This window comes from Cherax quadricarinatus, chromosome 2 (assembly GCF_038502225.1).
Source record: "Cherax quadricarinatus isolate ZL_2023a chromosome 2, ASM3850222v1, whole genome shotgun sequence".
NCBI lineage: Eukaryota > Metazoa > Arthropoda > Malacostraca > Decapoda > Parastacidae > Cherax > Cherax quadricarinatus.
Genome location: NC_091293.1, coordinates 77,412,061 through 77,430,559, shown reverse-complemented (window position 1 = coordinate 77,430,559; position 18,499 = coordinate 77,412,061). Strand labels below are relative to the sequence as shown.

Genomic DNA, 18,499 nt, shown 5'->3' with positions numbered 1-18,499 from the left:
AACCTTTTCGACTTAACGTTTTATTAAAACAAAATTCAGTCTAACGGTTGACAAATATGTTATCAGGATAAACAAGGTGACAACTCTACTATATTTGCTACACAGTATTCAACTTATTATTCTGCACCTACCATCATCTGGCAGAAGATCTTGTTTGATTAACCACCATATCTCAACATACTACAGAAAATATTTTCAATAAATTTTTTTTCCACCAAACAAATTCCTATTTTGTGCATGTGTACTGTTGAGAAGTGTGGAGGGCTTATATTGGTTTGGCAGAGATTTGTTAAGAAATGTAAACTTAAAAATTATAATTTTATTAAAATTAAGTTTCAAATACTTTCTCTCTCACTGTTTTTACCAAATGATTTGATAATTTCTGTATGTTCATTTTATGCAGATGTGAACAGTTAATCTTTATTTAGCAGAGATTAGGTAAGAACCAGAGATTTAATTATTATTTAGTTAAAGCTGAATTAAAAATATATTTCTCAGGTTACTTTTTGTTTATGAAATTCTTTGATAGTCTGAGTATATTTATCAGAAGAGCACTGCAGTAGGTTTTACTGGCCCATACTAGGCAGATTCAAGTCTCATCCAACCTAAAGTACTGTTTTTCAATGATATTACTTAAGGACTCATCTACAACTCTTTTGCCTTCCTAGATTCTTTTTAAACTTGCCAGCTGTCTCACACTGAGGCAGAGTAACCCAAAAATGACGAAACACTTTCAACATCACTCACACTAAGTTTTGCCAGAGGCACGCTGATACAACAGTTCAGATGCCCCTCCAAATTGCAAATATCCCCATCCCTCCTTTGGAGTATAGGCAATGTACTTCCCACCTCTAGGACTCAAGTCTGGTGAACTGGTTTCCCTGAATCCCTTCATAAATGTTACCTTGCTCACACTCCAACAGAATGTGAAGTCGTAAAAACCACTTGCCTCCATTCACTCCTATCTAACATGCTCACACATGCCCGCTGGATGTTCAAGCTCCTTGTGAGGGAAAAGTTCAATAGATAGGAGTAGCGATGGAGTATATAGTAACAATAGTTTCATTGCCGGCTACTTGTTACGGTAGGGTAAGTCCAGCTCCCGCTATTCCCGCCTTTTTTCCCCCACCCCGAAAGTGATAGTTTGATTGCCGGCTGCTTGTTAGGGTAGGGTCAGTCTAGCTCCCGCTATCCCTTCCCCACCTTCCCCCCCCCCCCCCGCAAGGTGACGTGTGGGGCTCCGGTCCAAACAGTAATCACTAGACTCAGCTCCCAGCACTACTGTAAGTACATGCCTGCCTTGTATTCTAGTGGATTTATTGGTTGAAAGCTTCACTTTTGACCAATAATAAACTTAGTCCTTTCAGTCTTGCCCTAGGTTGACTGTTGTAATAATCACCACATCTTTTAGGTATTGTACTTATCCTGGAGAGTGATTTCTTAAGCAGTGGGTAACCTGTCTATCTTTCCAGCTTGGATGACAGAGAGGGCCACCTGCCAATCAACGAGTAGAATTGATAGAGATGGACTAATGTCCTGAGACTTCCCCTTTTTGGATTTAATTACCTGTGCACCTGTATGAAATTGCAGGACGTAACCCCTCATCATTGCAGCGGTAAAGAACCTGCTTTCCTGTCATCGGGATAGAATACTCACGGCTATTCTGTGAAGAACGAGCCGGTGGGTTGTCATCAACACCTGCGACCCCCCCCCACATCATCGGCAACGGCTACGATTTCAACAACACCAGACACCCAAGTTTTATATTAGCGTTGAATTCAGTTATCATTTATACTTTTCATTTTTCATTTTCTTTAATGTAGGATCAATATTTCATATTTAAGTGTTTTATATTTTATATTTTCTAAATAATAAAGTGTTTATGTTTGTCAGTTTTTATTCTTTTTCTATACAATAATTTTCCTGAGGAGGAGCCAGTCTTGGTAATACTGTCTGAAGTTGTTACAGGGCTGAGTAAGCCTTCACACTCCTCGCATGGAAAATCTCCTTAACACCCTCCCTTCAACCTTATTTTAGGATGACCCCTACCTCACCTTCTTTCTGCTACAAATTTATACCCCCTCCGAGTCATCCTCAACAACCCCTCTTCAGCCCTCTGGAAAATACTTTCAGTAATCCTGCACCTCCTTCTCATCACCAAACTATGAATTCTCTGCATAATATTCACACCACACTGCCCTCAGAAATATCTCCACTGGCTACAACATTCACAACCCATGCTTCACACCCATATAAGTGTTGATACTACTACACTCTCATACATTCCCCTTTTTGCCTCCATGGATAACATGATGCCTCAATGCACCACTAACCTTACCCCCATCCTAATCAATTATATGGTTCACCTCGTCTTTCATGTACCCATCTGCCGACACATCCACTTCCAAATATCTGAATACATTCGCTTCCTCCATACTCCCTCCTTCCAATCTGATATCCAATCTTTCATTACATAACTCCTTTGTTACCATTTTCATCTTGCTCTTTCCTAGGTTCACTTTTAACTTCCTTCTTTTACATACCAGCCCAAATTCATCCACCAACCTTTGCAACTTCTCTTTAGAATCTCCCAAAAGCACAGCATCATCAGCAAAAAGCAATTGTGACAACTTCCATTTTGCATTAGATTCTATATACCTCTCCCCAACAAACTAACATTCACTTCTTTTAAACCCTATCTATAAATATATTAAACAACCATGGTGATATCACCCATCCCTGTTTAAGGCCTACTTTTACTGGAAAATAATCTCCCTCTCTCCTATATAAATACCCTAACCTGAGCCTCGCTATCCTCATAAAAACTCTTAACTGCTTTTCGTAACCTACCATCTCTTCTGTACACTTGTAAATCTGCCACACTGAAACCCTATCCACCCTATCATATGCCTTTTCTAAATCCATATATGCAATCAAAACCTCCTTACTTTATCTGAACACTGTTCCCCTATATGCTTCAATGCAAACACTTGGTCTACACATCCCCTACCCTTCCTACAACCTCCTTGTTCATCTGCGATCCTTCTCTCCATCTTACCCTTAATTCAGAACACCCGTGACTTAACCTGATTCCTCATTTTTTCTTCTTCTCCCTCTTCCCCTTTCCTCTTTCCTTCTTTGTCTTTCTTCTGTGGCGTGTTTCTGTTCCTTCATTATTTATTTCATCACTTCCCCTTCCCCCCACCTCTGTGCACTTGCTCTCCCTCTATGGGCACCTAGCTCGCTTGCAGTGCTCCCCTTTCTTTATATTTGACTGGCTCCTCCTCCTTAGTTCCCCACTACTATCACTACTACTACTACTACTACTACTACTACTACTACTACTACTACTACTTCCACTACAACTACTATTACTACTACCACCACTACCTCTTCCTGCCTATATATAGCCGTCCTGCTCCACTTCTGGTTAGCGTGACTTTGTAAATGGTCCAAGTCGGACCGAAACGTCGTCGTAAGCTCCTCTCTTCTATGTGCGGGTTATTTGTGTATCGTTCCAGTCACGGTATTGTGCCATTTTTTGTTATTTACCCTTAATTCTTTCAATCACAACTCTGCAATAAGCTTTACCTGGTATACTCAACAGGGTTATTTCACTATAATTTTTACACTCTTCTGTCCTCCTTTCTTTTATACAAAGGAACTAGTACATACACTCTCTGCCAATTCCTAGGTACTTTTCTCTCTTTCATACATTTACTGAACAAAACTACTAACCACTCCAAAACTATATCCCCATCTGCTTTTAACATTTCTGTCATGATCCCATCAATTCCAGCTGCTGTACATGTCTCACACACCACCTCCATTCTCACAGCAGGCACTTTCTCACTCCTAGATGATGTTATATCTCCCTGGACAATGCATGAAATCACTGCCTCCCTTTCTTCATCAACATTTAACAGCTCCTTAAAATATTCCCTCCATCTTCCCAATACTTCCACCTCCCCATCTAATAACTTCACTCTTCCATTTTTAACTGTTAAATCTATTCATAACTAGGCTTTCTCAACTTATTAATCTCACTCCAAAACTAGGCTTTCTCAACTTATTGATCTCACTCCAAAACTCTTTGTAGTGAGATTAATAAGTTGAGAAAGCCTAGTTATGAATATTTCTTATTTTCTGGAAAATTTGTTGACAGAACCTCACCCTCACATTCCTGATTATCTTTATATTTGAATCTATCCAAGATGAATCCATTGCTTCAAGTTCAGTTTTGGGTAGATATGCTAAGCATCTCATCTGCAACTCCTTTATTTCTGTATTCACTACCATGTCACTGCATGTCAGAGGTAAACTTATCATAACCTTCAATGTTTAGATGACTACAATTTGAGGAGCACATGATGAGTGTGTTTGGAAGATATGACGAGTGAGCTTGGAAGATCATATGAACTGTGATGTCGGCACCCTTTTGGCAAGATAATGATTGGATGAATGACAGTGAAAATGTTTTCTTTTCTGTCAGGTCAGGTTACCTTGGTGGTACATGCAAGATGGAGTTAACTTGGGCTGCTCCACCCTTCTGAGATGCAATCTGATACATCTACTGCTAAAAATGTTTGACATATATCTATGAGAATGAATAGGTGAGAGTAGGATATGCATAGAATGGGTCAGTAAGCTGACTGTAGTACGTATGTATTCTTTTTATACAAGAGAGCACTGATTTGGAGTGGAAATGGGTGGTTAAGAGTAGAACTTTTATTACATGAGCGAGTGCAGGAAACTTACGTTGAAACTGATAAAGACACACAAGCAGCAAAAGAAAATTTAAACAAAATTTAAGATAATGTTTTGCCTGTAAAGTAAGTTTTTTGAGATCAATAGTGAAGAAACCTGCTGAGCAGACGTAACATTACCTAAATAAAGTTTCCAGCTGCTCCTTGTGTTTTTCTATCAAATATAACTTGGTGGTATTCCCATTTTCTTAACACACTAGCTATTTCCCTATGAAGTACAGCAATTCCAAAAAAATAGAAACATTCACTTTCACTGATTCAAGAGCTGTCTTGCCAGACATTTGCAGGACAATTCAAATGACTTTTCAAACTCCAACATTCCCATTTCTCCTTTAGTGTGTATGGACTATACAGTGGAACCTCGGTTTTCGTCATTAATTCGTTCTGGAAAGTATGACGAAAACCGAATTCAACGAAAACTGAAGCAATATTTCCCATAAGAAATAATGTAAATCCAATTAATCTGTTTTGTATTAACAAAAAAATACATTTTATAGAGAATAACTATAGTTTTACATACAGAAAACATTGAGAAATAAATATAAAGGGCTAATGAAATGGATAAATGAACATTTAATATCACTCTTCCCTTTACTGAAGACTCTTGTTGGTGTATGAAAGACACAAGGAAGGTAGAGGGAGGAGGAGAGGTTATTGGTTAGAAGGGGAATCCCCTTTAACCCAGGTATCAAGTCCCTATCCGAGGTTACTCACCTTCTTTGTCTTTTACTGGTACAAAAAACCTGTCCAGAGAGGTCTGTTTCTGGCATCTCTAAGATTTGCCTAAAATGGGACAAGGCATTGTCGCTGAACGTGTTACAGACATGGCTTGCAACAGCTTTGTTAGGGTGATATTTCTCCACAAAACTTTGCAACTCACTCCACTTTACAGTACACACATCCTTAATCAATGAAGAAGGCACATTCTACCCTCTCTCTTCCTCCTCCTCTGAAGCAATTTCCACAGCTACGATCTGATGCTATTCCAGTTGAAGGTGTTGCAACTCTTCACTGGTTAGCTCTTCCCTGTGGTCATCCACCAACTCTTCCACATCCTGGCCACTCACATTCAACCCCCATGGACTTCCCCAAAGCCACAATAAATTCCACAACAGGCGTAGGATTGTCAGGGTCAGCCTCAAATCCATGCCTTATTGTTAGCCTTCCATATCACACACAATTTACTCTTGATGACATTGTTTTTCTTGAAAACTCGGGGATTTTCAGAGTGATACACCAGTAAAGGCTTCACTTCAAAATCCCCACTAGCATTACCACAGAACAAAAGAGTTAGCCTATCCTTCATAGGCTTGTGTCCTGGTAGTGCCTTTTCCTCCTGCATGATGTAGGTCATCTTTGGCATTTTCTTCCAAAAGAAGCCTGTTTCGTCACAATTGAAGACTTGTTAGGGGAGGAATCCTTCAGCCTCTACGTATACCTTGAATTCATCAGGCACATGTTTGTCCGAACTTGCAGCCTCGCCATATCTTAACACACTGTGTATGCCAGATCGCTTCTTGAATTTGTCGAACCAGCCTCTGCTGGCCTTAAATTCACTAACAGCAGCACTTATTCCAGGCATTTTCTTTACAAGATCCGCATGCAACTGCCTTGCCTTTTTGCAAATTATCACCTCCACAACACTATTTCCTGCTAACTGTTTTTTGCTGATCCATGCCATCAACAACTTCTCAACATCTTTGATTGTTTGCGATCTCTGTTTTATTAGCACATTTACCCTTTTAGCAACATCTGATTCCTTGACTTCTTTTTTCATTGCCAGGATGGAACTGATCATAGATGAGGACTTCCCATACATCCTGGTGAGATCGACCACACGTATGCCACTTTCGTTCTTTGCTACGAGTTCTTTCTTGAATTCTTTTGTGTTTCTCTCTTACTTTATCAAAGGACTGGCACTCAGAACTTTCTTTGGCCCCATGGTGGCTTATTTAGCAGTTGCACTCAATAAACAAGCACAAAAAGCAATGATTACAAAATGTTTTGGATGAATGTGCAGGGTAATGCTCACAGACTGACTCAGAAAGCGTGGGATGCTTCGTGTGGGCGCAGGCAGGTGGACACATTCGGTACAGCAGACCGATGAAAACCGAGGTGATGAACGAGAACTGGGACAAAATTTTGATGAAAAGTTGTCAAAAACCAAATTCGACAAAAACCAGGGCAAACTGTACAGTGGAAACTCGGTTATCGAATTTAATTAATTCCAGATATCGATTCGACAACCAAAATTGACGATAACCAAAGCAATTTTTCCCATAAAGAATAATGTAAACAGAATTAATCCGTTCTAGACCCCAAATGACAGTATGGTAATTAATTAATAATGTACTAACTACTACATAAGACAATGTATAAAGTTATACAGCACAGGGAAACTGTAAAAATGAATACTGAATGAAAATGTAACTGAAATACTGTACAGTAAATGAAAATTTAACTGCCTCTTACCTGTCAGAGGAGAGCTAATGGCATACTGGAAGCAGGAGGTGGAGGAGAGGAGGGGATATGTTACTGCTTGGAAGGAGAGTCAGGCAACTCTCCTGGTGCTGTTTCTCTTCTTTGTCTCTTTTCACCACTAACACCTTGTTCTAGCTCAATGGTTCTTTGTCTCACTAGAAACTTGTCCAGTGAAGTTTGTTTCAGGCTCTGTTTTAACACTTGTCTAAATTGAGACATTACACTGTCACTGTACGTGTTAAAAAGATGGATGGCCACTGCGTTGTCTGGCTGGTATCTTTCAGTTAACTCCTGCACTTCACGCCAATTAGCACACATTTCCTTCACAAGTGTAATGGGAGCATCATCCCTTCCCTTCTCTTCCTCTGATGACAGATCCTCTGCTGCAATCTGTTGCTGCTCCTTCTGAAGGTCTACAAGTTCTTCTGTGGTGAGTTCAGTTGTATGCTCCTCCACCAACTCCTCCACATCATCTTCAGTCGCCTCTAGGCCCAAGATCTTTCCCTGGGACAAAATATCCTCTACCAGCTCAGGCTAATCTTCAGGCTTATCTCACAAAAAAAATTGCACCAAAACTGCAAAATAACAAAAAAGTTCACAAGATGTACAACAAAAGCTCAAGAGATGTTTACAGTATGAGAGTTAGTGGCTATACTGACTCAGACCTATGCTGTTGACTCATTGTCCAGTGCACATTCTCTGAGCACGTGATCCGAGCTGCTCTGTCCCATTCGTGTTGTCTATCGACAACCAAGAGCACGTATGAAAACTAGAACATTTTTTCTCGAATTCCCCATTCGATTTGTTCAACAGGTAATGAAATCGACAACCGAGGTTCCACTGTACTTTCTACCTCCAGGACTCAAGTCCAGCTAACCTATTTTCCTGAATCCCTTTACAAATGTTACCTTGCTCACTCGCCAATAGTATGTCAAGCCATAAAATGAATACTTATTACCACTCACTTTATTCTAACATACACACACAAGCTTCATGGATGCTCAAGCCATTAACACACTAAACTACCTTTACCCATTTCCTCGAAACTTTCCTGAAACAACCCCCTCCCTTTCCTTCAACCCCAGATTCATACACCCTCAGGTCATTCTATTCTACTCTATCCTCTTAAAATGTCTAATACAACCTATTACAACAAGAAAGTAATTGTCAATAAAGTTGTGTATGAGTATAAGTGACTGGCTGAGAGTAGGACCTACTTAGCAGGTGACAGTAGATCGACTCTGTTATGCAGAAAAGCAATATGTAGTTTGACAACAGAGCTGTATGCAAGTGGGAATAATGGCTGAGACTAGGACCTGCCTAGTATATGTCAGTACACCTACTGCATTGCTCCTCTGTTCTTATGCAGGAAAGCAATACGTAGTGTACCAATTTAGTAGCACAAGTAATACAATCTGGTAAGAGTATGACACCTAGAACACTATGTTAAAGAAGCCAGTGTATTGTTCATTTGTAAAAATGAGTATTCTGCAACAAAGAAAATAACTTTTTTTTTCTGTCTGTCAGTATAGCATTCTGCAGGGTACTAAATAATATTAATTATAATTTTCAATAAAAGTTTATCCATTATTCAGCAGATAATGAATGATTCACAGTACTGTGTAAAATCTGTTATGAATAAAGCACTAAATATCTGCAAAGTTTTAACTGAGCTAAAAAAAAAAAAATTCCAGCAGAAAACACATGAAAATACAATCTAGGTTCATTCTATGGTACATCATACTTATTCATTCTATATCAAAGAATAACTTAAAGTCTATCAAAAGTCAACTACTAGGTTTACAAACAAAAATTATACAACTTACCAAAAGGCTTAGAGCTAAAAGGTGAGCTGATGGAAAATGGCATAGTAGACTGCTGGGTCCCTGAAGCACTGGTGTTGAAGGTTGTGGGGTTTCCAAAGGCAGATGAAGATGTGTTTCCAAACAGAGGTTTCGAGCCAAATGAAGAGCTGACGGTGGTACCTCCAACGTTAAAAGTATTTGTACCGAAGGATGTTCCTCCAGTTGAGAATATATTTGAAGGGATGGAGTTACTACTGTAGGAGAGCAGAAATCATAACCTATTAGTGGAAAATGTTCATCATTATTTTAATGAGCTTTATTAAAAATTACTAATTAACCCTTAAACTATCCAAACGTAGATCTACATTGTTACTGGTAGCTCTCAAAACGTACATCGTTTTATTTTTCCTGCCTCCAAATTTTGCACAATTGGCCCGAGATGCCTGGTCAGTATAGAATGGGTCTTAACCCCTTGACTGTTGAAATCCCACATCCTGAGGTGTCTTCTGGTTTAAAAATTTAAAAAAAAAAAAAAAAAAAAAAAAAAAATCTAATGAAATGATAGAGAATTTTTTCCCGGTGGTAATGACACCAAAAGAACAAAATTTGATGGAAAACTTAGGGAATTACGCTCTCGCGAAGTCAGCGACCTCAGCGATACTTACAAATCAACGATTTCGCCCACCATGAGCCATATTTTCGGCTAATTCCATTGTTCCAGTGGACCAATTTCAACTACCCAATAACATGATCAGAAATTTGCAATTTGGCCAATTTCACACAAATTAAAAAATATGCCAATTTCAAAATAGGGTCCAGAAAGAACAATGCAGACATTCCTGGCTCTAAAATATCATTTTCTTTGTTCATCAGTCACGTCTCCAGGCCCCCCTGATATTATTCTTGCTTTCTATTTTGAATTTTTATTCAAACAAAAAACAGAAGATTTACTGTTATGCAGGCTACCTCAATATTGTAATAATTGTACAAATAATGTCAACCCATTCATGACTGCATATTAGAATGGCTAGTTGGACATTTATTGGGCAATGACATCATTTGTCTACTTTTGAACATCGGCAAAAATCAAACATTTCCCCTACTTTGAGCTCCATTTCAAGGTTCTTTTCATAGTAAAACCAATCAAAATCACCTCTATTTCTATAATATGTTTTCCATTCTGTCAAATGAGACCAAGAAAACGAGAATACAACCATAAATACTATACGAAAATACACCACAAAGTCAGCATTTTAATCCAAAAAATGGTCGGAGTTTTTTTTTACTCATTATACACTGCATGCTGCAGGATTTTTTTTATATGGTGCACACTGACCACACAGACACATTCTCTCACATGTGTGCCTACCAGCTCTCTCCTGCTTGATTTGAAGCTGCTAGAATTTTTGAGTATATACACGTCAAACATGGTGGCTCCTAAGGCGTATATATACGACCGAAACAGTCAAATGGTTAACACTCAGTGTGCACAGTATTAAAAATATCTGGTACCACTGTGGGAGCACCAGTTCAATTGAGGACAAGCTAGAGCAAACAGTATGGCAGACACCATGGATTCACTGATGTCATGTCGTATTAACACTTCCCTTTTAAGAGGAAAGTGATGTTGACCCTGAGTTTAGTGGCTTTGAGATGGATGTGGCCACAAGTGGTCGAGGAAATATCAAAAACCTTGATAATAACCCATGTGCAACATTCTATCAAATTTAATACCACTGGTAGTGTCATCCTGCCAGAATGTCCTATAACCTATGCCCTAAGTAAAGAGAAACGATTCTGGAACATGTGTAATACATGTTCGGCAGGCCGGCTGGCTGGCTGGCTGACTGACTTACTTTGACTGTCTCTCTGTCTGTATCTGTCTACCTCTGTCTCTATCTCTCTCACAGGTAAACATAAGTACAGGTCTCCCTCCACATTCGCAAGTGCTAGGGGATCAAGAACCTCATGAATGTTAAAAAATCGCGAATGTTTGGTGCACAAATATATTGTAGGGAAATATAATAATAGCATTTACTTAGCCTAACTATATTGCTTCCTTAACCTAATGAACCATGAACAATCATACAACACAAGAAAACATTGTAAAATATTGTACTAGTGCCAGCCATTTGGTAAAGGTGAGAAAGACTACAGAATTCAAGAAAGAACTTGTAGCAGAATACAAAAGTGGAGGAGGAAGAGAGAGGGGAGAATGTGCCTACTTCAGTGATTCAGTGATTCTATGATATGTATAATAATAAAGCAACACTAGTCCATAAAGGCTATAGTGCCAGCCAGTGATAAAGTGTAGCATTAACAGCGTAGCAAGTAAGTTAAGCAATTAATGGACAGAAAACGAATAGCACGAACCTAACTCCTCCAATGTTGTTGGAGTTATATAGGGCGACTGACAACACAGCCATCTCTGATGCCTCTGCTACTGCCTTCACCACCACTATGTAAGGCTTATGCTCTCAGTCGCCCATATACACCCAACAACAACAATGCAACAACACTCGTGACATACTTAATGATGTATTTTATTCAATCTAAAGTATATGTCATGTTTCTATGTTATTAATATTGTTTATTATGTCATATTAGATGAATTGTAATAGATAAATAAGCCGTAGAGTTGATATTAGTGTCATATTGAAGCACTATCTTGTCCTATCTCCAAACAAACTCTGCCACCGCCACAATTCCTAACTTGTGTAATGACACATTTTAAATGAGATTGGGCGGCTGGAAATTTGTGAATGTTCGAAGCCCACGAAAGTGGAAAATGTGAATGTTGAGGGAAACCTATACAGTTATCATACATAGTGTAAATTACACATCTTCACTTGATCAGGAATCAAATGTGATGACTCAGCATCATATGTAATACCTGTTGGTTCATGAGCAGCTCTCTGAGACAGAGAGACAAGCAGAGACAGGAAGACAGATACACACAAGCAGACAGGAAGATAAACACACATGGGCAGAAAGAAAGACAGATATGTTTGTGTGTAACAGTGAAAACAAATAAAGTCAGGGTTCCCTGGAGCAGTGCACGATCATCAAGTGTCACTCTACTGCTGCACTGACAACAGTGAAGTGACACTCGTCTTACACCGTGCTTCAAGGCGTTTCATATATACCTCAGCATGTCTAAAACATTGTTAGGACTATAAATACTTTGTATCTAGACAATAGCATGTGACAAAGACAGGTGAAAATGTTCACCTGTCTGTGTCTTTGTGACTATTTGAATATTATTTCAGTACCTAATACAGTGGACCCCCGCATAACGATCACCTCCGAATGCGACCAATTATGTAAGTGTATTTATGTAAGTGCGTTTGTACGTGTATGTTTGGGGGTCTGAAATGGACTAATCTACTTCACAATATTCCTTATGGGAACAAATTCGGTCAGTACTGGCACCTGAACATACTTCTGGAGTGAAAAAATATCGTTAACCGGGGGTCCACTGTATTATGGGACTGACACCGAAGGGGTCAAGCAATTTTGAAACAATTTTCCCAGGCGATAAATTTAATACACTGGTGCAAGTAATGAGGCACTAAATTAATTCAGAGTAAGTCATAGTGGAGGCTGTATCCTGATCAAAGCTCAATCTCTGATGAGCAGTTCAGCTGATGGTGACCACTTGTTACTTCAGCACACACAAAGATTACCTGACATTTGTTCCTCCTCCTATGTATTGTATTCCATTACATTGTGCAATGTGATTATTTTTATGATCAGCAATAATATACATGTGCAAATCCTCTAGTCTTTACTATGTATGTAAAAATTGCAGCAATGACCTACAGCACGACAGGTACCTGTTTCCAATCAACAGCAAAAGGCCAAAAAGAACAATCTACTTGAGAATGGCTGTTGAAATAATGTATGGACCAGGCTAACCAATTTCCTTATAAACTAAGGTACTTTTATTTCCAAATGATTAGCTTCTTTCTTTGAATCAAGCCTCATCACATGATGTGATTTAGACACACAGATGAGGTCTCATTTTCTTTACAGATTAAACTCCTGTCCCCAGCATCAAACTAAAGGTTGAAGATTAACAGTCACTACATTCTTGATTTTTTTTTTTAACACACCAGCTGTTTCCCACTGAGGTAGGGTGACTTAAAAAAAAGAAGAAGCAATTTCACTATCACTCACTCCATCACTGTATTGCCAGAGGTGTGCTGACATCACAGCTCAGATGCCCCACCAAACTGCTACATACCCATCTCTCTTTCAAAGTATAGGAACTGTAGTTTCTGCCTCTAGGACTCAAGTCTGGTTAACCAGTTTTCATGAATTCCTTCAAAAATGTTATCTCACTCTTGGCTCAGCAACATGTCAAGCCATAAAAACCACTTGCCTCCACTCACTCTTAACATGCTCATATACACCTGTTTCAAACAAAACCTTTCCTAGGATGACCCCTACCCCTCCTTCCCTTCACTACAGATTTATACATCCTCCAAATCATCCCATTTTGCTCTATCCTCTCTAAATGTCCAAATTACCTCAATAACCCCTCTTCAGCTCTCTGGATAATACTTTTAGTAACCCAGCACCTCCTTTAATCTCCAGACTATGAATACTCTGCACAATATTCTTACCACATATTGCCCTTAGACACAACATCTCCACTTCCTCCAGCCTCTTCTTTGCTGCAACGTTTAAAACCTATGCTTTACACCTGTAACAGTGTTAGTAGCACTTTATTCTGAAACATTTCCCTTTTTACCTCCATGGATAACATTCTTTGTCCTTACAGATGTCTCAATGCACCACCCACCTTTTTTTTTTTTTTTTCAACAAGTCGGCAGTCTCCCACCGAGGCAGGGTGACCCAAAAAAGAAAGAAAATCCCCAAAAAGAAAATACTTTCATCATCATTCAACACTTTCACCACACTCGCACATTATCACTGCTTTTGCAGAGGTGCTCAGAATACAACAGTTTAGAAGCATACACATATAAAGATACACAACATATCCCTCCAAACTGCCAATATCCCAAACCCCTCCTTTAAAGTGCAGGCATTGTACTTCCCATTTCCAGGACTCAAGTCTGACTATATGAAAATAACCGGTTTCCCTGAATCCCTTCACTAAATATTACCCTGCTCACACTCCAACAGATCGTCAGGTCCCAAGTACCATTCGTCTCCATTCACTCCTATCTAACACGCTCATGCACGCTTGCTGGAAGTCCAAGCCCCTTGCCCACAAAACCTCCTATACCCCCTCTCTCCAACCCTTTCGAGGATGACCCCTACCCCGCCTTCCTTCCCCTATAGATTTATATGCTTTCCATGTCATTCTACTTTGATCCATTCTCTCTAAATGACCAAACCACCTCAACAACCCCTCTTCTGCCCTCTGACTAATACTTTTATTAACTCCACACCTTTTCCTAATTTCCACACTCCAAATTTTCTGCATAATATTTACACCACACATTGCCCTTAAACAGGACATCTCCACTGCCTCCAACCGTCTCCTCGCTGCTGCATTTACCACCTAAGCTTCACACCCATATAAGAGTGTTGGTACTACTATACTTTCATACATTCCCTTCTTTGCCTCCATAGATAATGTTTTTTGACTCCACATATATCTCAACGCACCACTCACCTTTTTTCCCTCATCAATTCTATGATTAACCTCATCCTTCATAAATCCATCCGCCAACACGTCAACTCCCAAGTATCTGAAAACATTCACTTCTTCCATACTCCTCCTCCCCAATTTGATATCCAATTTTTCTTTATCTAAATCATTTGACACCCTCATCACCTTACTCTTTTCTATGTTCACTTTCAACTTTCTACCTTTACACACATTCCCAAACTCATCCACTAACCTTTGCAATTTTTCTTTAGAATCTCCCATAAGCACAGTATCATCAGCAAAAAGTAACTGTGTCAATTCCCATTTTGAATTTGATTCCCCAAAATTTAATCCCACCCCTCTCCCGAACACCCTAGCATTTACTTCCTTTACAACCCCATCTATAAATATATTAAACAACCATGGTGACATTACACATCCCTGTCTAAGACCTACTTTTACCGGGAAGTAGTCTCCTTCTCTTCTACACACCTTAACCTGAGCCTCACTATCCTCATAAAAACTCTTTACAGCATTTAATAACTTACCACCTATTCCATATACTTGCAACATCTGCCACATTGCTCCTCTATCCACTCTATCATATGCCTTTTCTAAATCCATAAATGCAATAAAAAACTTCCCTACCTTTATCTAAATACTATTCACATATATGTTTCAATGTAAACACTTGATCTACACATCCCCTACCCACTCTGAAACCTCCTTGCTCATCCGCAATCCTACATTCTGTCTTACCTCTAATTCTTTCAATTATAACCCTACCGTACACTTTTCCTGGTATACTCAGTAAACTTATTCCTCTATAAACTTATCCCCCTTTATTAATTCTATTGTTCACCTTGTCTTTCACGGACCAATCCATCAACAAATACAGTGGACCCCCACCTTACGATATTAATCCGTTCCTGAAAGCTCATTGTATGCTGAAATTATTGTGAGGTGAATTAATTTTCCCCATAAGAAATAATGGAAATCAAATTAAGCCGTTCTTGACACCCCAAAGTATAAAAAAATAAATATTTTTTACCACATGAAATATTAATTTTAATACACACAAACTGACACTTACCTTTATTGAAGATCTAGTGATGATTGATGGGATGGGAGGAGGGGAGAGTGTGGAAGTTGCTAATGTTTAGAAGGGGAACCCCTTTCATTAGGACTTTAGGTAGCACGTCCTTTTCCGGTTATTTTCATATAGTCGGACTTGAGTCTTGGAAATGGGAAGTACAATGCCTGCACTTTAAAGGAGGGGTTTGGGATATTGGCAGTTTGGAGGGGTATGTTGTGTATCTTTACACGTATATGCTTCTAAACTGTTGTATTCTGAGCACCTCTGCAAAAACAGTGATAATGTGTGAGTGTGGTGAAAGTGTTGAATGATGATGAAAGTATTTTCTTTTTGGGGATTTTCTTTCTTTTTTGGGTCACCCTGCCTCGGTGGGAGACGGCCAACTTGTTGAAAAAAAAAAAAAAAAAAGCTTCCCTTCTTCTTTTAATGCCACTAGAACCAGCTTGAGAATCACTGGACCTCTGTCGCACAACATATCTGTCCATAGAGCCCTGTACCTCCCGTTCCTTCATGATTTGTCTAAAAGTGGTTCACAACATTGTCAGTGTAATAGTCACCAGCATGGCTTGCAATAGCTGTGTGAGGGTGATTTTCATCCATAAAGGTTTGCACTTCAAGCCACTCTGCACACATTTCCTTAATCTTTGAAGTAGGCAACTTCTTCAATTTCTCTCTCCTCCGAAGCAGTTTCCTCAGGTCTGGCCTCTTGCTGTTGAAGATGATCTTGCAGCTCATCAGTGGTTAGTTCTTCATTGTCCTCCTCCACCAACTCTTCCACATCCTCCCCACTAACCTCCAACCCAAAGGACTTCCCCAATGCCACAACTGATTCCACAACTGGCATACGCTTCTCAGGGTTAGCCTCAAATCCTTCAAAATCCCTTTTGTCTACACATTCTGGCCACAGTTTCTTCCAAGCAGAGTTCAAGGTCCTCTTAGCCACTCCGTCCCAAGCCTTACCTATAAGGTTTACACAAATGAGGATGCTAAAGTGATCTTTCCAAAACTCTCTTAGAGTCAATCGAGTGTCTGAGGTCACTACAAAGCACTTTTGAAACATAGCTTTTGTGTAGAGTTTTTTGAAGTTTGAAATGACCTGCTGGTCCATAGGCTGCAAGAGAGGAGTGGTATTAGGAGGCAAAAACTTGACCTTAATGAAGCTCATGTCCCCAGAAAGTCGCTCTGCCAAGTCTGAAGGATGACCAGGAGCATTGTCTAATACCAGGAGGCACTTAAGGTCCAATTTATTTTCCAGGAGGTAATTTTTCACAGTGGGGGCAAATGCATTGTGCAACCAGTCACAGAAAAGGTCTCTAGTGACCCATGCCTTAGTGTTTGCCCTCCACATCACACACAAATTAGCCTTGAGGACATTGTTTTGCCTGAACACTCTGGGAGTTTCAGAGTGATACACCAATAAAGGCTTCACTTTGCAATCACCACTAGCATTAGCACACATCAAGAGCGTAAGCCAGTCTTTCATAGGCTTATGTCCTGGGAGTGCCTTTTCCTCCTGAGTAATGTAGGTCCTGTTTGGCATTTTCTTCCAAAACAGGCCTGTTTCGTCACAATTAAACACTTGTTCAGGTTTCAGTCCTTCACTGTCTATGTACTCCTTGAAGTCCTGCACATATTTTTCAGCCGATTTGTGGTCCAAACTGGCAGCCTCACCATGCCTTATCACACTATGTATGCCACTACAAAGACGGGATGTTCCAGAGAAGGGACACAGACACAAGAGGTCACAATTGGAAGTTGAAGACTCAGATGAATCAAAGGGATGTTAGGAAGTATTTCTTCAGTCACAGAGTAGTCAGGCCGTGGAATAGCCTAGAAAGTGACGTAGTGGAGGCGGGAACCATACATAGTTTTAAGGCGAGGTATGATAAAGCTCATGGGGCAGGGAGAGAGAGGACCTAGTAGCAATCAGCGAAGAGGTGGGGCCAGGAGCTATGACTCGACCCCTGCAACCACAAATAGGCGAGTACAAATAGGTGAGTACTACAATTCTTAAATCTCTCAAACCAACCTTTGCTGGCCTTAAATTCACTCACATCACCACTAGTTGCAAGCATTTTTCTAATTAAATCGTCATGCAACTTCCTAGCCTTTTCACATATGATCGCTTGAGAGATGATATCTCCTGCTATCTGTTTTTCGTTTATCCACACCAATAACAGTCTCTCAACATCTTCGAGTACTTGCGATCTCTTATTCGAAAACAAAGTTGCACCTTTTGCAAGAACAGCTTCCTTGATTGCCGTTTTCTTGGCCACGATAGTAACGATGGTTGATTGGGGTTTGGTATACAACCTGGCCAGCTCCGAGACACGCACTCCACTTAGCAATTATCTCTTTCTTCATTTCCATAGTAATTTTCACCTTTTTTACTGCACGGTTGGCACTAGAAGCTTTCTTGGGGCCCATGGTGACTTATTTTGCAGGTGCAATCACTAAAAACGCTGTGATAATATGAAATGTTCCGATTGTATGCGTGGATGTGACCGCACTGGCTGGCTTGTAAACACTGGCACCCATGGGGCAGCTGAGGCGCGCTCAGGCCACATGTGGGACGCGTCTTGGACAAATCACGTGAGGAGAGTTTTTTAGCGTGAGGCGAGGCAAAATTTTTGCTTTAAAATGTATCGTATGGTGGATTTAACGTAAGGTGATGCCATCGTATGGTGGGGGCCCACTGTAATCTACTCCCAAATATCTGAATACATTC

General features: G+C 39.9%; 1 protein-coding gene across 8 annotated transcripts in view; it reads right to left on the bottom strand.

Moving 5' to 3' along the window:
* The window catches only part of LOC128698885 (nucleoporin p58/p45), a 154,516-nt gene that overhangs the window by 31,535 nt on the left and 104,482 nt on the right, over positions 1 to 18,499 (bottom strand). For all 8 annotated transcript variants that reach the window (XR_011392474.1, XR_011392477.1, XM_070089052.1 and 5 more), the window contains one exon: positions 9,074 to 9,306. Coding sequence is in view for 6 of the 8 variants with exons in the window: in XM_070089052.1 (XP_069945153.1) it covers positions 9,074 to 9,306 (233 nt within the window). In the remaining 2 variants the exon portion in view is untranslated. The remainder of the gene's footprint in view (positions 1 to 9,073; positions 9,307 to 18,499) is intronic.